This window comes from Oryctolagus cuniculus, chromosome 17 (genome assembly GCF_964237555.1).
Source record: "Oryctolagus cuniculus chromosome 17, mOryCun1.1, whole genome shotgun sequence".
Lineage (NCBI taxonomy): Eukaryota > Metazoa > Chordata > Mammalia > Lagomorpha > Leporidae > Oryctolagus > Oryctolagus cuniculus.
The window spans coordinates 11,405,958-11,421,221 of NC_091448.1; the positions used below are offsets into that span (position 1 = coordinate 11,405,958).

General features: G+C 49.2%; 1 protein-coding gene across 1 annotated transcript in view; it reads right to left on the reverse strand.

The window, feature by feature from the left end:
- Positions 1 to 9,548: 9,548 nt before the first annotated feature.
- Positions 9,549 to 15,264, reverse strand: part of GNA13 (G protein subunit alpha 13) — a 46,150-nt gene continuing 40,434 nt past the window's right edge. Inside the window, exon 4 of the mRNA XM_002719488.5 lies at positions 9,549 to 14,798. Coding sequence (XP_002719534.4) covers positions 14,226 to 14,798 — 573 coding nt within the window. The 3' untranslated portion in view covers positions 9,549 to 14,225. The remainder of the gene's footprint in view (positions 14,799 to 15,264) is intronic.

Genomic DNA, 15,264 nt, shown 5'->3' on the forward strand with positions numbered 1-15,264 from the left:
GCAAATGCTCACTGTGATTTTCCTTTCCATCTCCTGATTCCAGTGCTAACACCTAAGTTCAGGTTCTCGTTCTTCCCGCATCTCAACAGTTGAAACCAGGACCCAGGAACTCCATCCAGGTTTCCCACATGTGTGGCCGGGGCCCAGGTATGTGGGCCATCTTCTGCTGCCTTCCCGGGTGCCTTAGCAGGGAGCTGGGTCAGAAGTAGGGCAGCTGGGACTCGAATCAGCCCTCGGATATGGGATCCAGCATCGCAGGTGGCAGCTTTACCTGTTGAGCCACAATGCTGGGACCCCAGATTCTTTTTTTAAGACGTTAATTGTTGGGGCTGGCACTGTGGTGCAGCGGGTTAAAGCCCCGGCCTGAAGTGCCCACATCCCATATGGACACCAGTTCTAGTCCAGGCTGCTCCTCTTCCAATCCAGCTCTCTCCTGTGGCCTAGGAAAACAGGAGAAGATGGCCCAAGTCTTTGGGCCCCTGCACCCGTGTGGGAGACCCAGGAGAAGCTCCTGACTCCTGGCTTCGGATCGGCACAGCTCCAGTTGTGGCCATCTGGGGAATAAACCAGCGGATGGAAGACCTCTTTCTCTCTGTCTCTACCTCTCTCTGTAACTCTGTCTTTCAAACAAATAAAATAAATCTTTAAAAAAAAAAAAAAAAGAAGTTAATTGCTGGGGCCAGCACTGTGGCATAGTGGGTAAAGCTGCTGCCTGAAGTGTTGGTATCCCATATGGGTGCCAGTTCAAGTCCTGGTTCAAGTTTCGACCCAGCTCTCTACTATGGCCTGGGAAAGCAGTACAGCCCCGTGGGAGACCCAGAAGAAACTCCTGGCTCCTGGCTTTGGATCAACTCAACTCTGACCATTTTGGCCATTTGGGAAGTGAACCAGTGGGTGGAAGACCTCTCTCTCTCTCTGCCTCTCCTTCTCTCTCTGTGTAACTCTGACTTTCAAATAAATAAATAAATCTTTTTTTTTTTTTTTTTTTTGACAGGCAGAGTGGACAGTGAGAGAGAGAGAGACAGAGAGAAAGGTCTTCCTTTTTTTTTTTTTTTTTCCGTTGGTTCACCCCCCCAATGGCTGCCACGGTCGGTGCACCGCACTGATCCAAAGCCAGGAGCCAGGTACTTCTCATGGTCTCCCATGGGGTGAGGGCCCAAGCACTTGGGCCATCCTCCACTGCACTCCCTGGCCACAGCAGAGAGCTGGCCTGGAAGAGGGGCAACCGGGACAGAATCCGGCACCCCAACCGGGACTAGAACCTGGTGTGCCGGCGCCGCAAGGCGGAGGATTAACCTCATGAGCCGTGGCACCGGCCAATAAATAAATCTTAAAAATAAGTTTTTTTTTTTTTCAAGCTAAGCTTATTCTGGTGCAAACAATTTTTTAAGCTATGCGTAGTTTTTTTCTTTCTTTCTTACTTTTTTTTTTTTTATTTGAAAGTCAGAGTTACACAGAGAGAGGAGAGAGGCAGAGAGAGAGAGAGGTCTTCCATCTGATGATTCACTCCCCAGTTGGCTGCAATAGCTGGAGCTGTGCCGATCCGAAGCCAGGAGCCAGGAGCTTCTTCCAGGTCTCCCACGTGGGTACAGGGGCCCAAGTACTTGGGCCATCTTCTACTGCTTTCCCAGGCCATAGCAGAGAGCTGGGGCGGAAGTGGAACAGCTGGGACTAGAACCTACACCCATATGGGATGCCAGCGCTTCAGGCCAGGGCATTAACCCGCTGTGCCACAGCGCTGGCTCCCAAAATAAAAGTTTATTGGGGTATAATTCACACACCACTAACTTAATGTATTTAAAGAGTAAGACTCAATGGCTTTTGGCACTTGTATATTCACAGAGTTGTACAACCTCAGCACAATCTAGCTCCCCAACGATGTCATCCCTCCAAAAGATCACTCACACCTATCAACCTTCACTCATGGACCAGGAATGAACATGCAAAGTTCGGTCCAGACGTGTGTTTTCACTTCTCTGGGGCACATCCTCAGGATTAGAATTGCCTTATGGTGGAGCCAGCATTGCAGTATAGCAGGTAAAGCGGCCGCCTGCAGTTCCAGCATCCCATATGGGCACTGGTTCGATTCCTAGCCGTTCCACTTCCAATCCAGCTCTCTGCTAATGGCCTTGGGAAAACAGTGGAGGATGGCCCAAGTGTATGGGCCCCTGCACCCATGTGGAAGATCTGGAAGAAGCTCCTGGCTCTGGCCTGGCCATGTTCTTATTATTGTGGCCATTTGGGAAGTGAATCAGTGGATGGAAGATCTCTCTTTATCTCTCTCTCTTGTATGTCTCTCCCTCTCTCTCTGTAACTCTTTCAAATAAATAAACTTTAAAAAAAGAATTTTAGGGAATTACAAAACTCTTTTCCAAAGGGGCTGTGCCATTTTGCAATCCCATCAGCCACGAATTAGAGGTCTAACTTCTCCACAACAACCCTTTTTTTTTTTTTTGACAGGCAGAGTGGACAGTGAGAGAGAGAGACAGAGAGAAAGGTCTTCCTTTGCCGTTGGTTCACCCTCCAATGGCCGCCGCGGCCGGCGTACTGCGGCCGGCGCACCGCGGTGATCCGATGGCAGGAGCCAGGTACTTATCCTGGTCTCCCATGGGGTGCAGGGCCCAAGCACTTGGGCCATCCTCCACTGCACTCCCTGGCCACAGCAGAGAGCTGGCCTGGAAGAGGGGCAACCGGGACAGAATCCGGCGCCCCGACCGGGACTAGAACCCGGTGTGCCGGCGCCGCAAGGCGGAGGATTAGCCTAGTGAGCCGCGGCGCCGGCCACACCACTTCTTGCCCATCTTTTTGATTCTACCCATGGAGAGGTATCTCATTGTGGTTTCAACTTGAGTTTCCCAGATGACTAATGCTGTTGGGCAACGTTTCCCGTCCTGTGCTCCCTGAAAGCTCAAATTCCTATTTGGACGTCACCCCAAACATCTTGGTTCCCTGAGGCCTGTGTGTAAGGTGAGGATCAACGTTCCTGTGAATAGAAAGCTGGGTTTTGGTAGCCGAGTGTCCTTCCTGGGGTTTGGCTCACTGATAGCTTTGAGCTGATTTTCGTAAACAGTCACAAGGACCTCCCTGGACCTGAGCCCTGTGCTGCTGAGAATTCTGGACAGCCGGCCTGCTTGCAGTCCGAAGGTTGTTTCGTTTCCTCAAAATGTCTCACTCCTCCAGCATCTGAACCGAGGAATTTTCTTACCATTTAGATCCAGTGCCCAGCTCCAGCTTCCGACTCCAGCTTCCTGCTGGTGCAGCCCCTCGGAGGCAGCGGTGATGCCCCGCGTAGCTGGGATCCTGTCGCCCCCATGGGAGATCTGGATTGAGCTCCCTGTCTCAGCTTTGCCTGGCCATTGCAGACACGGGGCGGGGGTGACCCAGCAGATGGGAGCTCTGTCTGTCAAATAAGTATTTAAATAAAGAAATATTTCCTAAAAGTTCGAAATTAGGGCTGGCATTGTGGCGTAGTGGATAAAGCTGTCGCCTGCAGTGGTGGCCTCCTATATGGGCGCCAGTTCGAGTCCTGGCTGCTCCACTTCTGATCCAGCTCCCTGCTAACGCGCATGGGGAAGCACCAGAAGATGGCCGTCTCACATGCTTGGGCCTCTGTACACATGGGGGAGACCCAAATGAAGCTCCTGGCTTAGGTTTGGCCCAGCCCTGGTCATTCTGGCCATCAGGGGAGGGAACCAGCAGATTGAAGATCTCTGTCTCTCCTTCTCTCTCTGCAGCCCTTTCAAAATAAATCAAATACATCTTTAAAAAAAAAGTTAAAAATAATTATTCCCGGGACTTATGCTAATGATATGTTAATAAACCAGAGGGTGAACCACACAGAAACACAGAGGTTGTGGGAGAGCAGCAGGGCTGGAGGTGACTTCTCCCCGAGAGCGTCGAGGCATTTGATGGGGACTACTGACACCCCAGGAGCTCAGAGAAAAGCTCTCGGGAGTCTTCTTTTCCCTGGGTCAGTTTCACTCCTGCACTGACCGTGGCCTACATGGTTCTTCCTGGAGAGAAAACCGCTTGGATTCAAGCCCGGCCTGCCGAAGTCGCAGCGACTGAAACAAATCATCTGCTCTTCACTTTCCTGGAAGTTCCAGGGGTTTGGAGAAAATCAGATGCTCACTTGACTTTTTTTTCAAGAGTTATTTATTTATTTGAAAGGCAAAGAGACAGAGAGAGAGAGAGGTCCGTCGGCCGGTTCCCTCCCCGCAGAGGCGCGGCAGCCAGCTCTGGGCTGGAACACCATCCGCGTGTCCCACGTGGGGGGCATCTTCTGCTCTCCCAGGCACATCAGCAGGGAGCCGCACCACAAGCAGCGCAGGTGAGGCGGAAACTGGCACTCTCACGCGGCATGCTGACGGCACAGGGGCAGCCTGCCCAGCGGCACCAAACCCAGCCCAGATGCTAACTTTAAGTATCTAAGAGGGACTAACCGCTTGCTCTGAATATGGCATCTTACAAGGAAGTCCCCCGTGGGGTAAAGAATGCAGAAAAATTAAGTAAAAAAAACCCACTAAGGAGGCAGGCAGGCAGGCAGGCAGGCAGGCGTTTGGCCCAGCAGCTAAGCCTCTGGTTGGGACACCCACATCCTATAGCAGAGCTCCTGGGCTTGCGCTCCAGCTCTGATCCTGATTCTGGCTTCCTGTGAGCGCACACCGGGTGATGGTGCTAGCATCTGGAGCCCTGCCAGCCAAGTTGAGAGACATGAATGGAGCCCCTGGCTCCTGGCTTCAGCCCAGCCCAGCCCAGCCCAGCCCTGGCCAGCCCTGGCCACTGTGGTCATCTGAGGAGTGAACCAGCCTCCTCTTGTCTCCCTGCCTCTGAAATACTTAAAAAACTTTCAAGGAAGACAAATACATATAAAATAATGTAGGCCGATTTAAGTGTTCTGAGGATGGGAGAATGCCCATAGAAATGCATATGACGCAAAAACATGGATTTCAAAACATTTTGCGCCCAGACATCTTTTTTTTTTTTTAAAGATTTATTTATTTATTTGAAAATCAGAATCACAGAGAGAGAGAAGGAGAGGCAGAGTGAGAAAGAGGTCTTCCACCTGCTGGTTCACTCCCCAATTGTCTGCAATGGCCGGAGCTGCGCCAATCTGAAGCCAGGAGCCAGGAGCTTCTTCCAGGTCTCCCACACGGGTGCAGGGGCCCAAGGACTTGGGCCATCTTCTACTGTTTTCCCAGGCCATAGCAGAGAGCTGGATTGGAAGTGGAGCAGCCGGGACTTGAACCGGCGCCCATATGGGAAGTCAGCAATGCAGGTAGTGGCTTTACCACCACAGAGCCGGCCCCCCAGGCACCTTTTAATTCCATTTCCCATGGACTTTTTGAAGTCCCCTTGTATAGGAAAGGTACTCAAGGGAAGAAAACTGCCCACAGCTGGGGTGGGGGGCAGTCAGGAAATCTCTCCGGGGTGGGCCTTGAAGACTAAGAGAGCCAGGGACTGCACGCAGTGGGGAAGTGAGCACGCAGCACGGTCGGAGTGAAGGACGCATGTGGGGAGGGTGGGCGGGGAAGAGAGCTGTTGCTGATGGCAGCAAGGGGCCTGCACGGCCCTGGGACACACACTGGCCAGGGATAATGCCGCCTGGTGTGCCTGTTAGGAGCGGGGCAGCCAGTCTCTGGATTTTAGCATCTTCCCCCAAATTCTAACCTGCTGCGAAGGAATGGAACGTAAGGTGTGCCCGCAGATAATTGGCTTTTATCCGTAACTCCACGAGGAGCAGAGCCGCTCCTGTTTTCAGGAGGAAGTTTCCACGCGCTCCCTCTGATGGTGAAAGCAGCTGGCGAGTCAAACCCCACAAAGCTCACAAGAACGAGAATTCTGCGTGCGGAGTAATAGGAACAAACAACAACTACACTTTTCTTGTCTCCCAAAGTCAGCAGAGCTTGGCTTGCAGTTCCAGCCTGTGTGCCTGCTTCTTCAACATTCGGCAGAGGCAGTTTCGCCTGTCTACAGGCTGCAGTGTAATTAACTGCAAAGGGGTTCACGGCTTTTTAAAAAGGCTCGACTGTCCTGATGGACGTTTGGTGTGTTGGTTAAGACGCCACGTGGGACGCCTGCATCCTCTAACAGGTTGTCCGGCTGGCGTCCTGGCTCTGCTTCCACTCCAGCTTCCTGCTAATGGGAAGCCCGGGAGACAGCAGATGATGGCTCAAGTACTTCGTCCCTGCCACTCCTGTGGGAGACCCCATATTGAGACCAGGGCTCCTGGCTTTGACCTGGCCCAGTCCAGGCAGTGGCAGGCATTTGGGGAGTCAGTCAGCAGAGATGGGAGATTTTTCTGATATTCTGCTTTTCAAATAATAAAAATAATAATGATCATAATAAAAGACTTGATTGCTTGTTTTCCTACCATGCGCCTTCACGGGGAAAAGAAACATCAACATCTTCCCTCTGCAAGCACCAATGTTCATTCTGGACCCAACTTCCCCAGAGTTCTCTGTTCTCACGGGGGACAGGGCAGCTCACCAAGGCTGCCTGCAAGAGCTGGTCTCCGGCCAACGGCTGTTTGAGCCTTTTGTTATCTTGAAAGAAATCTGGTGAAATGCAGTTACACACCCAACATCACACTCCTTATTTCAACCACAATACTGTTTCTGGTGCCCCGATTTCTGAGGCAAAACGGCACCATGAGTTTTGTTGCTTTAAAGATTGATTATTTATTTATTTTGAAAGAGTTGAGGGGGGAATCTCCCACCTGCTGGTTCACTCCCCAAAAGCCTGCAATGCCAGGGCTGGGCCAGACCAAAGCCAGGGGCCAGGAGCTTCTTCCTGGTCTTCCATTTGGTTGCAGGGGCTCAAGGACTTGGGCCATCCTCTGCTGCTTATCCCAGGCCATTAGCAGACAGAGCTGGATCAGAAGTGGAGCAGCCAAGACTCAAACTGGTGCCCACATGGGATGCTGGCGCTGCAGGTAGTGGCCCAATGCACCATGCCAGAACACCAGCTCCAAAAGTTTATTTTGAAGAAAATTTCTTGCAGGGCCAACGTTGTAGCATAGTGGGTTAAGCTGCCACCTACAACGCCTGCATCCCCTGTGGGTGCCAGTTCAAGTCCCTGCTGCTCCACTTCTGATCCAGCTCCCTGCAAATGGCCTGGGAAAGCCAGGAAGATGGCCCAAGTGCTTGGGCTCCTGCCACCGGAAGACCCAGATCGAGTTCCCGGCTTTGGTCTGAACCAACCCTGTTTTGGCAAATTTAGGGAGTGAACCAGTAGATGAAAGACCTCTCTCTCTCTCTCTCTCTCTCTCTGTAACTCTGCGTATCAAATAAAAATAAAGCTTAAAAAAAAAAAAAGATTTCTCTTGGGAATTCAAATGCTTGGGTTTAGTTTAGTTTCAGTTTTGAAAGATCCTAAGCCTCTCAATAAGTCTCTAAGGATCTACTTTGTAAAACATACGTGGCTCACTAGGCTAATCCTCCGCCTTGCGGCGCCGGCACACCGGGTTCTAGTCCCGGTCGGGGCACCGGATTTTCTGTCCCGGTTGCCCCTCTTCCAGGCCAGCTCTCTGCTGTGGCCAGGGAGTGCAGTGGAGGATGGCCCAAGTGCTTGGGCCCTGCACCCCATGGGAGACCAGGAGAAGCACCTGGCTCCTGCCATCGGATCAGCGCAGTGCGCCAGCCGCAGCGCGCTGGCTGTGGCAGCCATTGGAGGATGAACCAACGGCAAAGGAAGACCTTTCTCTCTGTCTCTCTCTCTCACTGTCCACTCTGCCTGTCAAAAAAAAAAAAAAAAAAAAAAAAAAAAAAAACCTCTTAAATCTTTGGATGTAAAGTCCAAATTTTTTACTTCGAGTTTTCTGGGACCAACAGTAAAATTTCATGTGGTAAGCAAGGCTATGCGGGCAGCTGTCTGGCCTAATGGTCGAGATGCCCACGTCCTCCGAGGACCTGGGTTGCAGTCATGCTCTGGTTCCTAACTCTGGCTTCGCACAAATGGAAATCCTGGGAGCACACAGGTGATGGCTCCAGTAGATGGGTTCCTGCCACCTGTGGGGGGAGACCTGGCTTGAGCCCTTGGCTCCCAGCTTCGGTATGGCCCTACCTCAGCTGTTGTGGGTATTTGAGGAGTGGCCTAGCAGATGGGAGCGCCCCATCTCCCTGCCTCTCAAATAAAAAAAAATTTTTTTTGGTTCCCTAAAGTGGGGCCCTGGAAGAGAATTTATTTGCAGGGGGGCTGGATCCCACAGCCCCAGGGGCAGAGTCACTTCAGGTAGGCCTGTAGCTGCCCTGCCACTCCAGTGGTGGGGAAAGCCCTTCATTCTGTGGGAAGAAAAGCACAAGCAGAGCGGGGAACAAACGCCAGGTAAGCCAAGGGACAGCAGGCCAAGTCACCTGCAACTTGCATTTCTGTTGTAAAAGGACAGGACGAACGGGGACCAGAGGAGGTGCCCTCGCTGAGCCTTGATGAGGGTGAGACTTGGTGTCCGTGGCCCCCGAGCCCATGGCCCAGCCTGGCCATGGGGAAATCCTGAGATAAATCTCAAGAGGCACATGCTGCAAAAATACCTGACCAGTGGTGCTCAGAGCTGCGAGCTAATCAAAAACGAGAGTGCCGGACGAGCAAAGTCTTCTAAGGCAAAGGACGAGGGAGGCGTCACAAATCACAGACAGACGTGTGGCATCCTGCAAGGGCTCTGAAGAAAAAGGACATCAGGCCACAGCTAAGGAAATCTGGATACACTGCGGGCATCAGTGAACCACATCAGTACTGCACACTCGTCGTGACAATCCATCACACTAACCAAGACATTAATTGGGGCAACTATTATGAGGAGGTGCAGCACTGCAGTGTGGGGGAACTCGGTACCATCTCACAATTTTTCTGTAAACCATAATCTAAAAAAGAGTGCATGTGGGTGGGGGAGGTGATTAACACAGTTGGTTTGTTTGTTTTTGACAGGCAGAGTGGATAGTGAGAGAGAGAGACAGAGAAAAAGGTCTTCCTTTGCCGTTGGTTCACCCTCCAATGGCCGCCACGGCCGGCGCACCGCGCTGATCCGATGGCAGGAGCCAGGTACTTATCCTGGTCTCCCATGGGGTGCAGGGCCCAAGCACTTGGGCCATCCTCCACTGCACTCCCTGGCCACAGCAGAGAGCTGGCCTGGAAGAGGGGAAACCGGGAAAGAATCCGGCGCCCCGACTGGGACTAGAACCCAGTGTGCCGGCGTCGCAAGGCGGAGGATTAGCCTAGTGAGCCGCGGCGCCGGCCTACAGTTTTTTAAGACATTGTTGCAGTGACCCAGCACAGCTGTTATCAGAGCCCAGGGACGTCCTAATGCAGTTTCCACAACTATGAGAGGAGCAGAGAGACGAGGGGCTCCGCTTTCCCCAGCGCCGTGTCAAAACCCACGTCTCTGCAGTTCCCTGGAAGAAACCCACGTCTCCCGCCCGGGCCGGCACCGCTCACGGGCCAACGTGGAAGCTCAGCGAGACCTGCCAGGCAGATCTCTCTGTGCTGTCACTGGTGGCAACCTCTGCTCTCCCTGGACACTTATCAGTTACTGTAAATAATGTGATAGGCCTGCATCATTTGTAAATGTTTATTAAATGTCAGTAATTTTTACAAAGCAATATCAATAGCAAGAGGCAAATTTTTTGCAAAATATGTACAAAAGTAAAAAGCATTACTGCACTAGCAACTCCTATCAGAAAATCAAATTCTTTCCACTTTCAGACCACCTTTAGAAATAATTTATTGCCAATCCTGAACTACAGCACTGACAAAATAAATTTTACAGTATCAGATAATGTGCTTAGTTCTGGGAAAGTTATACAAAGATGTGAGTAAAGACTCCTAAGCCACAAGGAACTTTTATACAGAGCTAATACAAGTCAGGTTTTGTTAGGTACAACATCTATGAGGTTGTCACAAAATATACTTTCTGATAAGGCTTCTTGTGGTAAATGAGCTCTCACCGTAATAACAGCAAAGCCACCGAAGACATTTTGCGATTCTGCTTTCAAGTAAGAGGTAAAGAAAGGGCAAATGGCATAGTTGGTTGCATTGTTACAAAGACTTTGCAAGAATTGACCCTTATCCCATCCCCTTTTTGCCTGGTACCAGCAAACAGGCATGACTGAGGACAAAATCATCACTTACCATGGCAAGAAATAGTATTAAAAAAATAGTATAAATAAGCTTTCTACACAAGCCAAAGTCACATACCAAGTAGTGCATCACTGCCAGTGGTCGTCACTGACTGCAGACTGATGCACAGAAGGTCTCTGCATGTTTGATTCATCTGTACATTGTCATCACAATCAACAGATTTGTACACGTCACAAACACCTCTTACCAACCCAGAAAATCCTGCCATATCGTTAATGCTCTAAAAAACAATCAACGCTCCACGTAAGCTCTGGCTTACATTTGAAACCTGATGGTCAGATCTGAACATATTCATTTAAAGTTTAAGCATACATTCAGGTACAGGCAGAAGAGTGTGTGTGGCACAAACACTGCATTGCAGATGATGCTGTCGCTGCTGCCCGAAGGCTCCCATCTGACGGTACTAGAAAAGGCCTAAACAGTCCAACTGGTTTGAAACGTTCGGGTCAGACTCACACTTCAATCTACAGCATACATTTACCAAGCCCTAACCTCGTACCGTAATGAATATGGCCTCTGATCTGCTTTATCCGGAACACGGAGTCGCGTCCACACCCGCTCATCCCTCCCCCCTGGCATTTACTTGACCGAGAAGCTCACCTGAATCCAGCATTGAAAACAACACAGTACTTGAGTAATGCAGCACAAGGACAGACCCCCTGTGACGGCAGGACCTTAACCTTGGAATGACGGAAACGGAGACCACAGAACCAAGGTACTAAGTCGTATGGCCCAGGGAAAAACTCCTCAAAAAAACGAAGGAAAAGCTAACAGTGACTTGGTCTGGATTTATTAGGGAGTTTGTTACAGATGTGTGGGTTTAACAAGCATGATTTCATGGATTCAAACAAGAAATTAAGAGTTAACACTGATATTCAGCCTTCTCACTGCATAAACAGAAATAACATAGCTACAAATTGCAATGGAGAGAATCCTATTTCAAATGGCTTGGTCTGGGGTTTTGTCTAAATGTATCATTATATAATGAGAGCACCAATTTGAGGGTTTCTCAAATACTGATTTGAGTTTCAGGACATAACAGCTTAAGTTGGTAACTTTATTCTTCAAATAAATAAGGCATAACCGACATGTGTATTAATGCTGAAAATACATTTTACCAAAAGCATAAATACAAATATTTGGGTATACATTAAAAGTTAAGATTTAGCCATCTCCTTTTACAAAAAAAGCTACAGGGCAGAGGATTTCTGCTCAAGATCAAGGTACTAAGGTGATGCTATTTCCTTCTTTAAACCAGGCACTGCCAATGACTGAGCAAGGACTTCCCTAAACAGCCCCAACATGAGAGACCAGAGGGCCTTCTCTATGTCACGCCAATGCACTTGTAAGGAAAGCCAAACGAAAGCGAATCATCATTTCATTCCACTCTGCCTTCGCTGGCTGCACGCTAGCCACCAAGTGCCCCTTCCAGATAACAAAGCTGAAACGAAAATTCCAAGCGAATATTTGGCAGAAAGCAACAATTCTGATTACTGAAAACACTCGCATGGCAGAGGCACGCCTTGAATCATTTAATCTTCAGAAACATTTGACAAAACCCATTCCCCATAAAAATTAAGGTCTACGGTTGTTGGATTTGTACGCAACTCTGATCTCATCCACGTCTTCTAGGGCCACAAACACTAGGGTGCTGTCCCTCCAGAATGAGAAGGCATGCAGGTTCACAGACAACGAGAACATGGAGTTAGGCACATTTTATTCCAATCCCAAACCACAAGGATTTAGAAAATCACACACATCAAAGAAGTCTACATCTAAATTACTTTTTTTTTTTTTTTAAAGAGACTGGGGGCAAACTGGCATAGTAAAAATTATAAGCACCTTTTAAATTCTGTTCAGTATATTCTCTCCCTCTTCACAGAGCAGTATTTCAAAAGCATTTGGTTTTCATGATATGGGTAGAGGCTCCTTCAAACAGCTCAAAACACAGCACAGAAAATGGACTGAGTGTCCAGACTGAACGCACAGTTCTACTGAACGCTTCAACAAGCCTGCTTATATTAAGTAGATGTGACTCACTGCCTCAAAATACAGTCTGAAGTTTAAAACAATGTTAATTCTGAACACACACACACACATCAGGGAAGAACATTTGCAAAAGCCCCTGATTTTTGGTGCTTTAACACTTCCGGGTGGTAGTCAAGATGGTGATTTCTGCTTTGAAGGCAGTATTTATGACTCCCACCACACACATAATGTAAATAAGACTTCGGGTCCTCTTCCTACAAGGAACTGACTTTACCCTTCGTGGGAGCTGAATGTTTTGGCCATTCAAGAAACTATCTGCTAGATTTACGATTGGCCACCGAATAGTCCAAATGTGACTGTGTACAAACTCAGAAATTGGTTACTACAGAAATCAAGCTAACCTTGTGAACTCAAACAATGTATTCTTTTTGGCAAGAAGCACTAGATGTAGAACTATTCAAACATGCATGATATATACTATGAACAGCTGCATTATACTGTTGGGCTATAAGTCTGCAGCTCATGTATTACCAAGGCATGAAAACACTGCAAAACATATGGACAGAATGTCATCGAGGAGCTTCCCACACCAGAGAAGTCAGCTGTGCCAAGAACGGTCCCTGGCTGGCTCACGGAAGAGCTCTGCTCTCACCCTGACAGCAAGACAGAACAAGAGCCGTGACTCGGGAAGGCTGTGTGGTCTCTAACGCTGAACAATCCCTGAGCACAGGCAGCTGTGCGCTACAGCGACAGTATCACAGTCCCGTCACCATGCCCGCGAAAAGCTGGCAGACTGGGCATTGGTTTCTCTACTCCAAAGCTAACTTCACACACAGCCCACTCGGCAGTGTTTCCCGCACTGCACACCAGCCACCCTGTGGGGCTCAACGTCAAGGTGTCCGTGATCACAAAGCCCTTGGCAGTGGGGCTCGGGGTTAAAGGTGGCCACCTTCCGGTGTGAACTGAACATTGGAAAGGTACCTCAATAAAGCTGGCATCTCATACACAATAATTACAAACATGTACACATTGTATCTTCTACAGACACCAAGAATGAACGAGAGTCTCAAATGCCTTCTTGAGTAGTTTGACAGGAAAATATTGCTCTTGGCAAGCTCCAAACAAACCAAAAGAAAAGAATCCCATGAATGCCGGCCTGGAGCTGCTGGGGACGAACAGGAGGGGGAACCTGACGATGGTGAGGACACAGCAGAGACTTCCCACCGTGGGGCCCAACGTTAACTGGAAAGGGTTTAAAGGCGACACACACGACATTCCGGGACAGGTGTGTGTACTGAGCAGGTTCTGCCACCAAGCTGTCTGCGTCTCTCAGTTGCTGTGCAGGCCCCAGTGTTTCGTACACGGCACATCGCATCGCACGCTAGCTGAAGGGCAGAGCGAGCGGCACTGCACTCATTACTTTTGACTGAAAGCTTCCACGCGGCACTTGCTCGCCTTTTGTTCCCTGGAGCATCCTCCTTAGCATCAGACCAGAGATCCTCACGTAAACTTGCACACACTAAGAGCACTGCCTTCAGAAACTTGGTCACATAAGCAATTTTAACAACAAGACGGCCAAACCCCTGCAAAGCTGCAGACTGCCATTCCCCACTCAGAGCAGTATTCCAACAGAACCTTTCGAGACAGGAGGGCGTCGCGGAGCCAGGCGCCCACTGTCACTGCCGCGTGTAAGGCAGGCTGGAGAGCTCGCTTGTTCTAGAGCCAAATACCCTAAGCCCACACCTACAAGTATTTAAGGATACCCCTTGGCACTACAGGAGAATTCATTTGAAAGGTGGAAGAACCAAGCCTGAAATGTAACGAGTCTGAGGCTGGCCAGGAGGCCACCACTGAGCGCCCAGAGGTCACCGTGGGACTCATCACAGCCTGCAGGTCAGCAGATACTGGCTCTGTGTTACCAGCAGCTTAGAGCTGCACACCAAAGGCCACAGAAGGACTACGATTTCCAAAGAAGTTAAACACAGAATCAAGATCTTTTTCTAATTCCTGATGTAAACTGCTATTTAAAAAAAAAAAAAAAAAAAAAACCAAACAGAAAACAATCAAAAACACAAAGAGATATTAAAGAGCGAGTCTTCTGTACATCACTGTAGCATGAGCTGCTTGAGGTTGTCGTGAAGAATAGTATCCTTGACGTCCCGGAACACCAGGCGGATGTTTTCCGTGTTGATAGCAGTGGTGAAGTGGTGGTACAAGGGCTTCTGCTGCTGGTCCCGGCGCTTGTTGCGGAAACATTCCACCAGGAATTTTTGGACGTCTCTTAAGCAGTGGGGATCCCCTTCGAATTCTAGGAAATAGTCTTTGATACTCACAATCTGCACTTTCTCCTCAAGCAAGTCTGTCTTGTTCAAGAAGAGGATTATGGAGACATTGCTGAAAACCCGGTTATTGACAATTGTTTCAAAAATGTTCAGAGATTCTGTAAGGCGATTGGTCAGTCGATCTTCCATAAGCACCTGGTCAAACTCACTGGAGGAAACAAGAAAAAGTATCGATGTCACACTGTCGAAGCATTCAAACCAACGTTTCCTTTCTGATCTCTGACCGCCGACATCAACCATTTTGAAAGGCACATTTTTAATTTCAAAGTCGTACTCATGAATGCCTTTGGTGGGTCTTCGAGCAAGCAGAATATCCTGTTGTGATGGAATGTAGTCCTGCAAAAGAAAACAATTATTTCACATTTAGTAATTCAGAGAATTCTGAATGGACTATTGAGATTTCTAAAGACATTTTACGGTATATTAAAGCACCAACACTTTCATTCTCATTACAAAATGGCAATGTACATTAAAAGTTTAATCTACAAAGATGGCTTCCAAATTTACTACAAAGGACCACCTTATTTTTTCTTATCCCTGCACTACTACTCATACGCAGATTCAAGTTTATCTTCCAGGTGTCCTCCCCGCCCCCAGCGCAGTAGACCTGTTTTCCATCCTACTCGTCGGTCACCCACTCCTAGCTCCAGCCAGAGTGTTCTTACCACCCCCGCCCCACCTTCTCCACACTGCTCCCTGCTACACTCAAGGCAAAAGGTCTGAATCCACCACTGCTCCCTGAGGACCTCTTCCTGTTCTAGGTTCCAGCGGCCTCTTTCGAACCCATCCCCAATGCTCCTTT